Source organism: Hydra vulgaris, chromosome 12 (genome assembly GCF_038396675.1).
Source record: "Hydra vulgaris chromosome 12, alternate assembly HydraT2T_AEP".
Taxonomy (NCBI): domain Eukaryota; kingdom Metazoa; phylum Cnidaria; class Hydrozoa; order Anthoathecata; family Hydridae; genus Hydra; species Hydra vulgaris.
The window spans coordinates 35,727,501-35,742,500 of record NC_088931.1 but is presented as its reverse complement, the minus strand read 5'-3'; the positions used below and the strand labels follow the sequence as shown (position 1 = coordinate 35,742,500).

The 15,000-nt window shown below is 27.4% G+C and overlaps 1 protein-coding gene across 1 annotated transcript in view; it reads right to left on the bottom strand.

The window, feature by feature from the left end:
- Nucleotides 1-15,000, bottom strand: part of LOC101237032 (breast cancer type 2 susceptibility protein homolog) — a 92,483-nt gene that overhangs the window by 51,754 nt on the left and 25,729 nt on the right. The window contains exons 12-17 of the mRNA XM_065813097.1: nucleotides 11,795-11,923; nucleotides 11,436-11,620; nucleotides 9,706-9,834; nucleotides 8,719-8,790; nucleotides 8,427-8,532; nucleotides 7,803-7,958 (exon numbers count right to left, since the gene is read on the bottom strand). Coding sequence (XP_065669169.1) covers nucleotides 7,803-7,958; nucleotides 8,427-8,532; nucleotides 8,719-8,790; nucleotides 9,706-9,834; nucleotides 11,436-11,620; nucleotides 11,795-11,923 — 777 coding nt within the window. The remainder of the gene's footprint in view (nucleotides 1-7,802; nucleotides 7,959-8,426; nucleotides 8,533-8,718; nucleotides 8,791-9,705; nucleotides 9,835-11,435; nucleotides 11,621-11,794; nucleotides 11,924-15,000) is intronic.

The window sequence follows — 15,000 nt, the reverse complement described above, 5'->3', positions numbered from 1 at the left end:
AGTTTCTGAGTTTTACTATTTTGAAATTAATAATCAGAAAAATTATTTAAAGCGTAATATACAATTCTTATGCTTTGTTAGACATTAAATCTGAGCTGAAGGTTTATTTTTTCTTTACAGGCGTTAAAAAGATTTTGAAGACACTTTTCAGTAAAACGTTGTGACTAACTGACAATCCCATTCCTTCTTCTAGTGTTTACATTCATATTGCCTGCTACAATCATCTTTATACTGCTCCATAAATTGTATTCCTTGAGAATACCTGTTATGCCTTTAAAAACAGTATCTTCTTTTACGTCTGGTAGATCTTGTACTTGTAACTTAACTTGTCTTTATTCTTCAACACAAACACTTGATGTTCTTGGTGACTGCACTTGATATTCTTGGTGACTGCAGTTTGATGGTAAACATGTTTACCATCAAACTGCAGTGACCAGCTTTCTAATGTGTTTTTTCTTCATTTCTTTTTTAAGTTTAACAACTTTTTATTAGCTGATCTAAATATATCAGACAGTGAAGATGTCTGAATGTTGATCCAATCTTGAGATAATTGTTGACAAATGGTTGCTACTTTGCTGGTTGATAATTTTAAAGACGTTACTAATTTGGTTGCAGCTTTGATTTTGCTGTAGTTCTTGCTGGTCGACTCTTCTTCAGACTCTTTATATTCAGCCTCAGACACAAATTCAGAAGTTGGCGTAGTTGTCTTTACTGTTGTTGAAGTAAGCTTCAAGGACAATTTTTTACTTTTGAGTAGATGGATAGTTTTTGAACCAGTAGCATTCCCAGTTGTATACCTGACCAGTCCCATGCTTCCAACCTGTGTTTTAAATTTCTGAATCTTTTTTTGTGATGTTAAAAACTTCATTTAATTGATCTAATTTTCTTTGTTTTACATAGTAGGTCTGATAGTTTTGTTTTACTTATTATGTCTAATAGTTTGTTTTACATAGTACACCTGATAAATGTAGAAAATTTAATGACTTTTGTCATAAACTAGTTATTTCTTTCTCAATTTGCTTTATTTGTTCTCGTCTCCTTTTGATAGATTCTCCCAGCAACAGATAGCAACCAACAATTTGGATTTTAAGTGATATCCTGCTCTTATCTTCCAGCGATTGAATCTCTAATGGAACAGTTTCCTATGTTATATTTTTTGTCGTTAAAAGCTTTCGAATACCCAGAGTTATATGAAGGCAAACTCATCTTAATAATATCAATAAGATATTGTAAAGACAAGACAATACTGAACATTCGATTTTAGAAAATAAAATTTTTTTTGAAAGTTTTAGGACTTTTTAGGATATCAGCAATCAAAATATAATTAATTTCTTCCACTTTAAAAAGCATCTAGATGTAGTAAGCTTTCTTTAAAACTTCCACTTCCACTTTAAAAAGCATCTTCCACTTTAAAAAGCATCTAGAAGTATTAAAACATACTACTTTTTCTTTTTTAAAAAAATTAAGAAAAAATTGCAGTAGGTTATAAACGGAAAGAACTTTTAAATCTTAAAAAGAAGACTAAATTACATTAAATTATATTAAAAAGAAGAATAAATTAAATTAAGCTGGTGGCATGAGGATTTCGACAGATTTTGGATCAACATGTTATTGTGAGGAGATATTAACCAACATGGACAACAGTAAAAGTAACTTGAGAGACTCTCTTAAGGATATTAGCCTAAAGTTGTCTTAAACTTAAGACCTCCATTTAGGACCCTGTTGTAAAACAAATCTGCAAATCACTTCACTCACAAAAATACCACTTACCTTTTTGTTTATTTTTATTATTTTTTTGCTTTCATTATTTATTTGTTTATTTACTTTTATATGTAAAAATAAGTATATAAGACATTTAAATATAATTGAATATTAAAATAATAAGTTGTTGGTAATAATCTTCTTCTTTACAATAGTAACAGTTCATTAATTTTCAGTTATTTACAACAGTACCAGTTTATTAATATTCAGCTATTTACAATAGTCAAAGTGGTCAGTTTTTTACACTAGTATCTTTGTGGCTCTTGATAAGTTGCAGACAACTGCGCTAGTCAAATGAAAAACCATCCTCTACTCTTCACTGCTGCCCAGTGATATTTTAAAATGTAAAAGAAAAATGGTTCACAAGAGTATAACTACTTAAATATAAAAATTCTTAAAGTAATTTAAGGATATAATTACTTTAAAAGTAATTTGAAACCTATAATAACTCAAAATTTTTTTTTTTTTAATCGTGCTAACATCAAATACCTAAAAGTTATGTCTAAAAACACTAACGCTCCTCACACCAAATTATAATAGGATATTCAGGGTGTCTGCATCTGCCAAAGAAATAGTTTTTTAAAAAACGATTTACACTATGAAAAGAGTTGTTGACAAAAGCTTCAATGTGAAATCTATACAAAAAAAAAGGAGTAATGACTTTTTATTCATTAAATGTTGATCTGCTGTGTTTGTGTCAGCATACGCTGATCTGCTTTTTATTCATTAAATGTTGATCTGCTGTGTTTGTGTCAGCAAATGTTGATCTGCTATGTTTGTGTCAGCAAATGTTGATCTGCATTTTATTCATTAAATGTTAATCTCTGCTTACTATGCATTGTTTGGATAATTATTGATATAGTTTATCCTTCACAATTATAAATTGGAACATTGTTCTTACTAATAATGTACCTGGCAAGTAAAACACTGATGTTAGAAATTTGTTGACAGGAACCTGTTCTATTTCAAGTCATTTTCATAAAAAGTCAAACTACTTATTTTTTCTGGTTACCAAGGAATAAAAGTGTTTTTTTTGCTGGTTACCAATAAATAGAAATGTTTGTTTTTTTGGTGGTTACCAAAGAATAGACATGAAATTTTTTTTTGCTGGTTACCAAGAAATAAAAATGTTTGTTTTTTTGATGGTTACCAGGGAATTGAAATGTTTTATTTTTCTTTCTGGTTACCAAGGAATAGAAATGTTATTTTTTTTTTGCTGTTTACCAAGAAATAGAAATGTTTTTTTTGCTGGTTACCAAGATAGGCTGACCAGCAAAAAGCTACTTAAAAATTCCAGGACATTTCCTGGACTTTTCAAGGTTAATTTACAATAAGGATACAAACCATGTTTTGAACCATTTCATTTGGAGACAAAGATGAAGCATTCCTCACTAAAGAATGCTACATTCTTTCTTAAATTCTAATTTCTCTTCTGGTTTACAATGAAGACAACATAGCATCTGTTTCAGTGCTGTTCACATGTCAATTTGGTCTACTTCTAGTTGGTATTGATTTCTATACTTCAATCTTTGTTAAACTAATGCAGCATCTTTTAAAATTTTTGGTTTGAGAATCATTTTCATCAAACTTTGCAACAAATTTTCTAAACTGTTTGATAAAAATGCCACCACAGGTCTGTCTGATTAAAATAGAACTAGGAATCCTTTCAATTTTTTAGCAATGCCTATAAAAACCGCATTCGTAAAGGTACAAACATGTCAAGATAATGATCTAAAAGAGCTTCATAGATCTTATTTTTGAGACATCTGCTGTTGCACATTGATTCCAAATATTTTATAATTTTAACCATGTTCGGCCATACAACAATTCCTCTAGAAGCAACAGATAAGACAACAATTCTTCTAGAAGCCACAGACCTGTATGGATAAATATAAATATGTATATATATATATATATATATATATATATATATATATATATATATATATATATATATATATATATATATATATATGTATGCATTAAAATATATATATATATACATATATATATATATGACAAAACAAAAATTGGTGATGCTTTGACATCAGAAAAAAGATGGTCACGATAGTATGGTACTAATCCAAAATTAATAAGGTAACCACATTTTGTTTTGTGCAATGCAAACTTTGATGCTATTGTGCTGTCAGAGAATATGAATTTGAATATTTCATTTAAATTTAAACACGATCTTGAAGAAAAATGTGATATTACAACATTCAAGGCCCATATTATTTCTGCCTTGGTAACCAGACCTGGAGATGGAAGATCTTCAATAGTAGGCTGTGCTGATTTATATATATATATATATATATATATTTTTTGAACTAGGAGAACTTTTATGTAAATTAATGATAGCTGCTTTGCTAGCAGATGACTTTTTATAGTAAAATCTAAGAATAAAAAATTTAAAAATAAAGTTAAAACTATCCTGTAAAGAACACAGCCAATCAATTTGAAATAAACTCTGACTTAAAAATCCCCTGCCTTGGGGCTCTTGGTTGAGTAATGGCTAGAGATGATGTCTCAATAAAAATACTGATCATGGGCAGCTGTTAACTATTCTATTATGTGCTTCTGCTTAGCACCTCTTTACTCTATCACCTTTCTAATTGTTCTCCTTCTTTCCAAGATCGCACTCTTCTAGATTTTATTTCTGATCAAATTGACCATGACCTCTCTTTTTACCCCTCTGCTAATATTGTTGTTATTGGTGACTTTAATGCTCATCACACTAAATGGCTTGGCTCTAACGCCACTGACCCTGATGACACTAAAGCCTATAATTTCTGCATTTCTCAATCCATTACTCAGATAGTTTACTTTTGTGACTCGTTTTCCTGACAACCCTAACCATTTACCTTCTTTCCTTGATTTATATCTGGTCTCTGATTCTAACTTGTGTTCAGTTTCTCCTTTTTCTCCTTTAGGTGGTTCTGATCATGCAATGATCTCTTTAAATCTTTTATCTTGTACTTCCTTTATGGACTCACCCTATCATTGCACTACTTACTACTACCCTAAAGCTGACTGGGATTCTTTTTGTGATTTTCTTCGTGACGGTCCTTAGGTGATATCTTTTTCTTTTCAGCTGAAAAATGCACCTCCTACATAACCTCCTGAATTCAAGCAGGAATGGAAGTTTTTATTCCTTTTCATCGGTTCCCAGTCAAACTTTTATTCTATCCCATGGTTTTCACGCTCTTGTGCAGTTGCTATATTTAATCATTTTTTTTATCTTTTTCACAAGGACAACTCTCCTGAGAACAAGCAGCTATTTATTTTCGCAAGAAATCAATGTAAAAAAGTGTTGTCAGATGCTAAGCTCCATTATTCTCAGTTCACTAAATCTGACTGTATTAATAGAAAATGGTTAACCTTTACATTGTTTTAAGTAAAATGAAAATATAAAAAAATGATATCGTGTTTTTCATATTCTATTCAAGATTTTTTGTTATAATAATTTTTAGCTAGAAGCTTATATTATGTATAATATAAGCTTCTAGCTAAAAACTTATTATACTCAAAGACTTGCAAAAGTTAGCCATACAAATAAACATTTGTATGGCTAACTTTTGCAAGTCTTTGAGTATAATAAGTAAATTTAATAGTTGAGTAACTGTAAGTTACTTTAGTAACCTAACTGGTTGTTTTGATTTGGTTTAAAGGTAAATTTACTGTGATGTACTTTATCCATTCAGAAAATCAAACTAAATTTAACTTTAAAATGTTATTGGCTTCCACGCAGAGATTTAAAGTAATTGAAATTCAAAAACACTTTATTTTGAATAGAAATCTCCACGCAAGAGTGAAAATGATCTTACTTCTATTCAAAAGATAAAAGAAAAAGATGGCCCTTAATAAAAAAATTAGACAAAAACATTTCTTTTAAGAAAGCCTAAAAACAATGCTAAATTAGTAAAGAAAAAAAAGAAAAAAAAATTTGCAAAAAGGTGTGAAAAGCAATTGCTATTTGCAATCGCAATATGTTTAATTCGAGCCCTGAGAGACTTTTGGAAAATCTTCAACAGTTTCGATAACAAAGGAAGGTCTAACATTCCATCTCTCATTCATGGGACTGATCTTATTACCTTTCACAAGGATAAGACAGAACTATTTGCAAAGAACTTTTCTTTTAATTTGATTCTTAAATCTTATGGCCATTCTCTTCTTTCCATTCCGATTAAACAGGTTAACCTATAGTTAGACATTCAAATCACTCCAACTTCTGTTACTTAAGTCATATCTTAATTAAGCTTTTCTATGGGTTATGGTCCAGACAACATTCCTGTCATAGTTTTACTAACTGCTGTGACTGAGAGATTTTATTGTGCATTAGATGGAGGTAGAGAATCTAGAGCTATTTTTCTTGAAATATCTAAGGCTTTCAACAAAGTTTGGCATGCTGGTCTTCCTCATAAGCTTGTTTCATATGGTGTAATCTGGGTAAGTTTTTGAGATTATCGAATCGTTTCTTTCTAACTGCTTTATAAAAGTCATCCTCGAACGCAACACACTTCTTTATTTCCAGTAACTTCTGGGGTACCTCAGGGTTCTATCTTTGGTTCTATTTTATTTCTTATATACATTGATGACTTCTTTAACAGATTGAGGCTCACAGTAACAACTCACTTCTGTAACAGATTGGGGCTCACAGCGGCTTGTAAATTTTAACTCCAACAAAACTCAGTTATTTACTGCAAACAACAATCACAGTACTGTCGACATTCCTATATTAATGAATGGCAACCATCTCACTGAGTCCTCTTCTAAGCGTCTTCTTGGATTATCGTTTACTACTAACTTTCATGGAAACCATATATTATCATGCTCACCATATTCTCTCTCCTGATTCCATTCTCTACCTCTAGAAATCTCTTATTCCTCCCTGTATGGAATACTGTTGTCATATCTGGGCTGGTTCTTCTAATGATGCTCCTTCTCTTTGAGACAAGGTCCAAAAGCACATTGTAAACATAGTTGGACCCCACTATCTATTAAGCTTGAGCCTTTTTCCCATTGTCTTAAAGTTGTATCTCTTTCTCTTTTCTACAAATACTATCATGATCGCTGCTCAAAGGAGCTATGGTCTCTAGTTCCATCAACTAAAACTCATTCTTGCTTGACTTGTCATTCAGCAAAGTCTCATTCATTTACTGTATCTGTTTATGCATGCTCTAAAAACTTTTATTTGTCTAGTTTTTTTTCCCCGCACTTTAACTCTTTGGAACTCTCTCCCATCTTCATGTTTTTTTGACTCATACAACCTTCAACTTTTTTTTCTATTATATTTTTCTAGTAACTTCCAACTTAATTGTGGTTGCTTGCAACCTTGTTGGGAGTGAATCAGAATTAAAAATATTTATGTATATATATATTATATTATGTATATATATTATAATACTAATAGTAACAGTTAAAAAAGATTTTTTTGCATTTCAGAAAATACATAAATAATAAATTCAAGAGAAATCTACACTATTAACTATATTTCTGTAAAAGATAATAAATATTGATATGATAATAAAATATTGAACTAATTCATAAAAAAAGTTCTAGGATTTCCAGAATTAAAATAAAAGATTTCCAGGATTTAGTGATAAACAAACTTATTTTTAGTATCAACTTGTTTTTTCAACAGTTTTGTTTAATGAGATAGAGATTACTGATTGTAGTTTACAATGTTACCAATTGAACATTGAAAAAATACCTTAAAAATAAGCAACTTTAAAAACTAATAAATTACTTTGTCATCAACAAATACAAACTTTGACCCCTTGCAGGCCTAATGATATCAAATGATATAATTTTTTTTATCAAAACATAGCTCTAGTAGTAATTGTTTTACCATATGAAAACGGTTGTCACAACTCTTATGATACATTCACAATTACAATCTTTCATGGTACCCATGTATCATGGTGCCATGATACATGGTCACTCTCCCTATGTTTATAACAAACAAATATGATTACCTATATTACTTAAGCACAATAAAGTATTAACATGATCATCATTGTAATAACTTTTAAGAAACCTACCTCAAGGGGAGGACAGGCTTTTTCTGAACCAATCAGCTCAGCACCGTAGATGCACAGCTTTGTACCAACATCAATTTTGCCTTGTTCTACAAACTTTGAGAGTTGATAGTCCAAAGATGCCTTAATTTCATACCAGCCATCTGTAACCCAGATAAACTAGAAAGTTATGAAGCATAAAAAAGTGAATGTGTTAGTAATTTAATTTGATTAGATTTTTATTTGATAATGGTTTATTTTCTTTCACATACACAAAAAAACAAATAACCTATAATTAGAATGTCAGATTCATTCATTCATCAGTTCTTTCATTCAGACATTCATTCAGACATTCATCAGTTCATTCATTAAACATTCATTCAGATATGCATGAATTTTAATACTTAGAAATGCATGAAATTTAAATTATGTAAAACATAATATTAAAATAAAATGTAAAATATATTATTTTGATGAACTTTCTGATTGTTATAGATTATTGGCAAACAATCAATTTAAAACTTTTTGATCAAACGATCATTAAATTAAACTACTTTAAATTAATGAACATTTTTTTTTATTACTTTAAACGGTGTTTAAGTAATAAAGAAAAATGATTTTAACCACAATATTTTTAAATATATTTACTTTTCCATCTTCTGATGTTTGATCATCTGGTCCACAGGAACTGACACAGAGTATGATTCTTCTAGACGAAACATCATCTCGCTCACAAATGCATTTCAAACAAGAGCTATTAATAAATTCATTATGAAAATTTACAAATGCAAGGTATTATCATACAAATGCAACCTATTATCATAAAAGTGTATTGAGTCAACATATTATTCCCTATTATACATAATTTAAACAAACTACCTTCATACCTGATCTAAAAAAGCTATATTATATATGTAAAAAGCTTTTATAAAAATAATACCGTTCTGAAAATTCAACTTCTTTGTCATATCTGTATTTCAATTGATACATAACATTTGAAGGGGTTAAACACCTAAATTACAAAAATTAGGAATAGTCAATGGTCACTAATATTTCTGTTAAAAAATAAATCAAGTAAATTAGTAAAAACATTATTGAAATATCATACTTTATATTTACTTTGAAACAATAAAAATTTAATAACATCCTATTGAGAACAGGCGAAACTTTGTGAAATACATTACAAAAGACATGAACAGGTGTTCAACATATGAAAAAGACATGAATGGATGTTCAACATATAAAAAAGACATGAATGGGTGTTTAACATATGAAAAAGACATGAATGGGTGTTTAACATATGAAAAAGACATGAATGGGTGTTCAACCTATGAAGAAAAAAAAAAGGAAGCTATAATACAGATAAAAGAGGATCTGGGAACCCACATTTTCTTTTTTCATTGAATAACTAAATTTTTATTAGATTAAATATTTTAATCTATATTTATATGTATTTAGGGTAGCCAACTCTAACAGATCTGAGAGTTCTTTTGAAAAGTCCACTTTGTGAAAAAAAAAAAAAATAGAATGAGCAGATGAATATGGTAAAGGATCTAAAACCATGAGGCACAACTTTTGATGTCTGAAAAAAGTGTTAACATAAAAATACATAAAACTTCTTGCAATAACCTTGATTGGTGTATCATCATAGCTGCGATGAAATGAAAGTTATGAAACCATGAGACAACAAACTTGTAAAAAAGGTGATATTGTTTGCTCTAGAAATAGATTGCAAATTGCCCCACTATGAAATCCCCCTACCTTTTTACTGTGAAATTAACAGCTACTATTTGATTGACCATTTTATCTTTTAATAAAATTTTTGATTCAAAAAAAATAATTTTCTCTTATAAAATTTACTAAATGAGTTTGAGATTTATAAATGTTCTTTAAACTATTAATTATTTAAACAAAATATACAACTGACAATCCAGCATTTTGCTCAGGATACATTCTTTCATAACTTGCTAACTTCCAAACAATCCATTTATAGTGATTTTCTATCCAAGTACTGTTAATTAGATTTTTATCAACACTGGAGCAATTCAGTAATGCTCTAAATAAAAAGAAATGTCTTTAAAACAGCCTAAATGAATTAAATTAAAATAATCATTTATTAAAACTAAAATTTCTTCAATTACAAAAAACTGCAAAAAAAAATTCAAAGAGTCTGTGTTTATGGTAACCGACCAAACATTATACAATCGATTTCCTTTACAGAAATCAACTATGAGTAAATAACAAAAAAGTAGTTTTAACACCATATTGGCACTATGGCACCACTACGGCACCATTGAAAACTTCAAAGTTCAAAGCAGTACAAAGTTCAAAGTTCAAAAAAAAATACAACACTAAATTTTCACTTGAATTAAGCATGTTTTACTTGAGTCTTTTTAAAACCCACTGTTTTACATAAAAAGCATTTTACACATTTATCAAGCAAATTTAAACCAATTTTAAATTTTATAAGATTCTATAACTCTGAAATAGGCAAACAACTTATCACTTTCTGCACCCCCTCACTGATTTTTTGAAAAGCATATATATATATATATATATATATATATATATATATATATATATATATATAACTATATATATATGTATAACTTTGGTTTACTATTAGAACGTGCCCTATTTTTTTGAAGGCTAATTTGGGTCATCATACTTTTAAAAATTTTAAATTATGATGAGACATCAAAAATATCAAGACACCATATTTTGAAAAATGATGCCTTGCTGAGAGAATCAGAGTTGTTTTGAACAGAAAAATGACTAAAATATGAGTAATTAACAGGGAAATGATATAATAAAAAGACAATTTTTTTTTGTAAAATTTTTAATAAACTCTACAAATATTCTGTGAATTTTAAGAAAATTTCATATTCGTTCAAAAAAGTTATAAAAGTGACCACATAAAGTGAGTTTTTGTGAAGGTTTTTGAAGGTTGTGAAGGTTTGTGAAAGTAAATATTTTTACAAAAATATTTTTATCATATTTTAGACAAAGAATGTGTATCATATTTTCCTAATTTTGTAAAATTTGATTAAATAAGGAAAAATTATTTGTGTGAAGAATTTTATGGGGAATCTAAATGTGCAAAGAAAATTAAAAAAAGGATGTCTTGCTGGGGGAATGCTTAGTTTTGAATAGAAAAATAACTAAAATAAAAATGGAGGATCAAAGAGGGGAATTTATAACTTAACAAACTTTTCTTTGAAAATTTTTTTGATAAACTTAATATTTATGTTGAGTTATAAAAAAATAGTCTACTTGGTAAAAAAAGTCACAAAAATCAACACATAAAAAGAGATTTTGTGAAGGTTGTTTTTAGAAAAATTTTAAAATCAATCTTCAATAAAACTCACATTTAAATTTTAAAAGTTATTAATTCTTCTCTTTGATTATTCATATTTAGTTAATTGCCCATTTAAAACTAAAAGCTTTTAATTTTTTTAAAATTTTCTTTGCAGACTCAGAATTTCACATAAAATTTTTACAAAAATAAACTCTCCCTATTTTTAAAATTGACAAAAATAGGAATTAAACAAAATAAAATTTGACAAAAACATGACATTCTCTGTCAAATATAAATTTTTTTTTTTAATTATTTTATTATATAACTTTTAGTTAACTATCATTTTTAAAATTACTAACTGTTTAAATTCATTTACAGTGATCATCATTTCTTCATTAAAATGTAATTTCACACCATCACCAACAATTGCTTGCTTGGATTGTAACACAGACTCACTAAAATAATATCCAGCATAAAACTGAAACATCAATGCATTTGAAGGATTGAGATTAATCAGTTGATCTTTAATTCCAAAAGAATGTAACTGTCAAAATGAATATATTTTTTATATAAATTTTTTTTAATATTAAATATTAAATTACATTATGAAAGTATGTGTAGGTGTCGGCTTACAAAAAAATTAATCTTGCAATAATATTGCAATAATAACAATTAATCTATAAATATAAAATTGAAAATGCAAAGTAATTTAACTTACTTCTTCTCTTAAGAACTTACGAGGTAGGCGAAGTAGGCAATAGTTGACAAACACTCCCAACAATTTACAATTTTTTTTAGATTGATAAAGCTTTCCAATTTGCTTCTGATAAATAGGGTCAATTTCAACCTTAAAAGATATATGTGTGTATTTAACATCAATGGTTTAACTAATGGTTTGGTCGAGTTTCCATAATGTAATTGCCTCATTTAAATATGACATCATGGAAGAGCTTAAGCAATTTTTTATTACAGGATATATATATACATATGTGTGTGTATATATATATATATACATATATATATATATACACACACACACACACATATATATACATATACACACACACACACACACACACACACACACACACACACACACCCACACACCCCCACACACACACCCACACCCAGATATATATATATATATATATATATATATATATATAAATATATATATATATATATATCTATGCGGCATTAGACACACACTTATGACAACATATTAAAGAGGTAGCTGCGGGGGTTTCAGTACATACATCAACTATATTGTTACCTACTGCCAGTAGAAGTGCTGCTATATTGACTGAGGGTTTGGCAAGGGGTAGCAACATTTCTGGTAATCAACTTAAATTCTAAGCATTCCTTATGTGGTTTGACAATGCACACTAAAAGCATTTACAGGTAATACTCAAATATTTTACAGCTTTTAATTGAATCAGCTTTATTGAGAGGTACCACTGTGTTCAAAAAACCTTAAAACCAGCTGGCCTAAGAACCATTAAACTTTAATGGTTTTAAGTCTGTAAACTAATGTGACTTACTGAAACAAGTAATATTAGTAAGTTAATCTTTTTCATTGCGTATACATTGAGTATGCGATTACACATGGCAATATTGAAAAGAAATTTGACGAGTGATTTTTTTTTATCAAAGTATAGTATTAAAAAAAATGAATAGCATTTAGCTGCTTGAGCAATTTCTATTAAATTCCTTATTTATTTTGTTTTGTTTTTTAATTATTGAATTAAATCAAAATAAATTAAAAAGGCTTACTGAATCCTTTCAATATAACAGGTGCTAATGCTTGATTGAATTATTGATAATAATTAAAAAATATTTGCATATATTCAAATTCTGTGTATGGTATTATTAATTGATATATATTTTTAATTTATATATATATATATATATATATATATATATATATATATATATATATATATATATATATATATATATATATATATATATGCATATATATATATATATATGCATATGTGTATATATATATATATATATATATATATATATATATATATATATATATATATATATATATATATATATATATATATATATATATATATATATGTATATATATATATATATATATACACATACACACACACAAACATTTATTTTTTAAAGGTTTATTTACATGTTGTTTTATATAAGCAAATATAAATTAAAAGCCCCAGTTCTGAGAGTACTTAGTAATTGCTTATAATTATTACTTAATTTAACGCTGCTGCTATTACCCATTCATGCGCCTTTGATAGGAGTTTTTACTATGCTTGGCCTTTTAATATTTCTTTTTATATTTTTGACCATGCAATGAGGTATTCTTAAATCTTTATAATCTGTTAATATCTGCTTAATCAGTAATAAGATCGAAAACTTTGCTTCATCAACTTAATTAGTAATAAAATTGAAAACTTTTTAATTTGATGACTTCTGTAGTAAAGGATAAACCTTATGTTATTTTTAAATGAATATAGTAACTTTTAAAGTCAGGTAATTTATTTAATTCATGCATTTTAATACTAACACAATTCAACTCCTTTGACAATTGTATTTAAAGTATATTAATCTGTTATTTTTTATTTTGAAAAATTAGAAGATGATGATGACTCTAGAAAACGATGTTGTTTTCAAAAGGTCAAACCCTTAATAAATTTATTGTTTATTTCTAAAACCCTTGCATCTTACATGGCCAACTCTATTGTATGTTAAAGAACAAGATAGTTTTTAAGAAATTTTGCTTTTGAAGAAATTAAAGAAAATCTTTTATAATATAAAAAACCAGGTTGTTTGATCGTTAGTTTTTTTAAAGTTGTTAAACTTTTATTACAAGGTATGACATTAAACAAATAAGGTTGTATTTTATAAATGTTTCTAATTTGTATATTTTTCTTAATTTATATATTTAGTTATATTTATGTGTTATTTATTATGTGTTTTTATGTGTTAAGGTTATATGGGTTTATATTTTGTAAGTGTTTAAATACCTTTTATATATGAAGTGTTTTTATGTTTGTGATGTGTTATAATTTTATGTGTTTATAGTTTGTAAGTGGTTATTATGTTGTTTGCATGTTTTCAAATTGTTGTGACTTGGCTTAGTTTACAGCAAGATTGTTGACCTTGCTAGCCAAGTGGTGTACTTTGTTATAATGTTATTTGGCTTTGTTGAGAATAAGTATGTTGTCCATGCCAGTAAAGTTGTGTACTGTCATGATAAAACATAAAAATTAAATCTGTTTGTAGTTAGTGTAAATGTGTTGAAAAAATGTTGTTGAAAGAATGTGTTTAAAAGAAATGTTAAAAAGGTATATAGATTTTTTATATCTATAATTTTTAATATACTTTTAATTTTATGTAAATTTTATTGAAAAGATATATACTTCACTAAATATTTATATACTGTTGCTTTTTAAGTAATCTTTGTTGAAAAGATATTTACTCTGATCCAACTTTGTTAACAATTTGCATTTTGTTAATTTAAAAAAAAATATGTTTAAAAGATATATACTCTGTTCTTTTGTAACAATTTATGCTTTTGATGATAAGTAAATTTTGATAAAAAACGGGCTTTCTATTTATTAACAGCTCCTCCCCATTTAAAAATTAATAATCTTCTATTTCCTTCATTAAATATGTTTAATTTGAATTTGTTATTTTTTAATAAAGGTAAGTATACAAAGTGTTATAACATAAGTTTTGGTAACTTTCGTTAAATTTTTAGGATTTTTTGCATAAAGAATGTTTTCTCCAAAATAATATTTTAATGTTATACATACATACATATACATACATACATACATACATACATACATACATACATACATACATACATACATACATACATACATACATACATACATAAATACATACATGCATAAATACATACATGAATAATACACA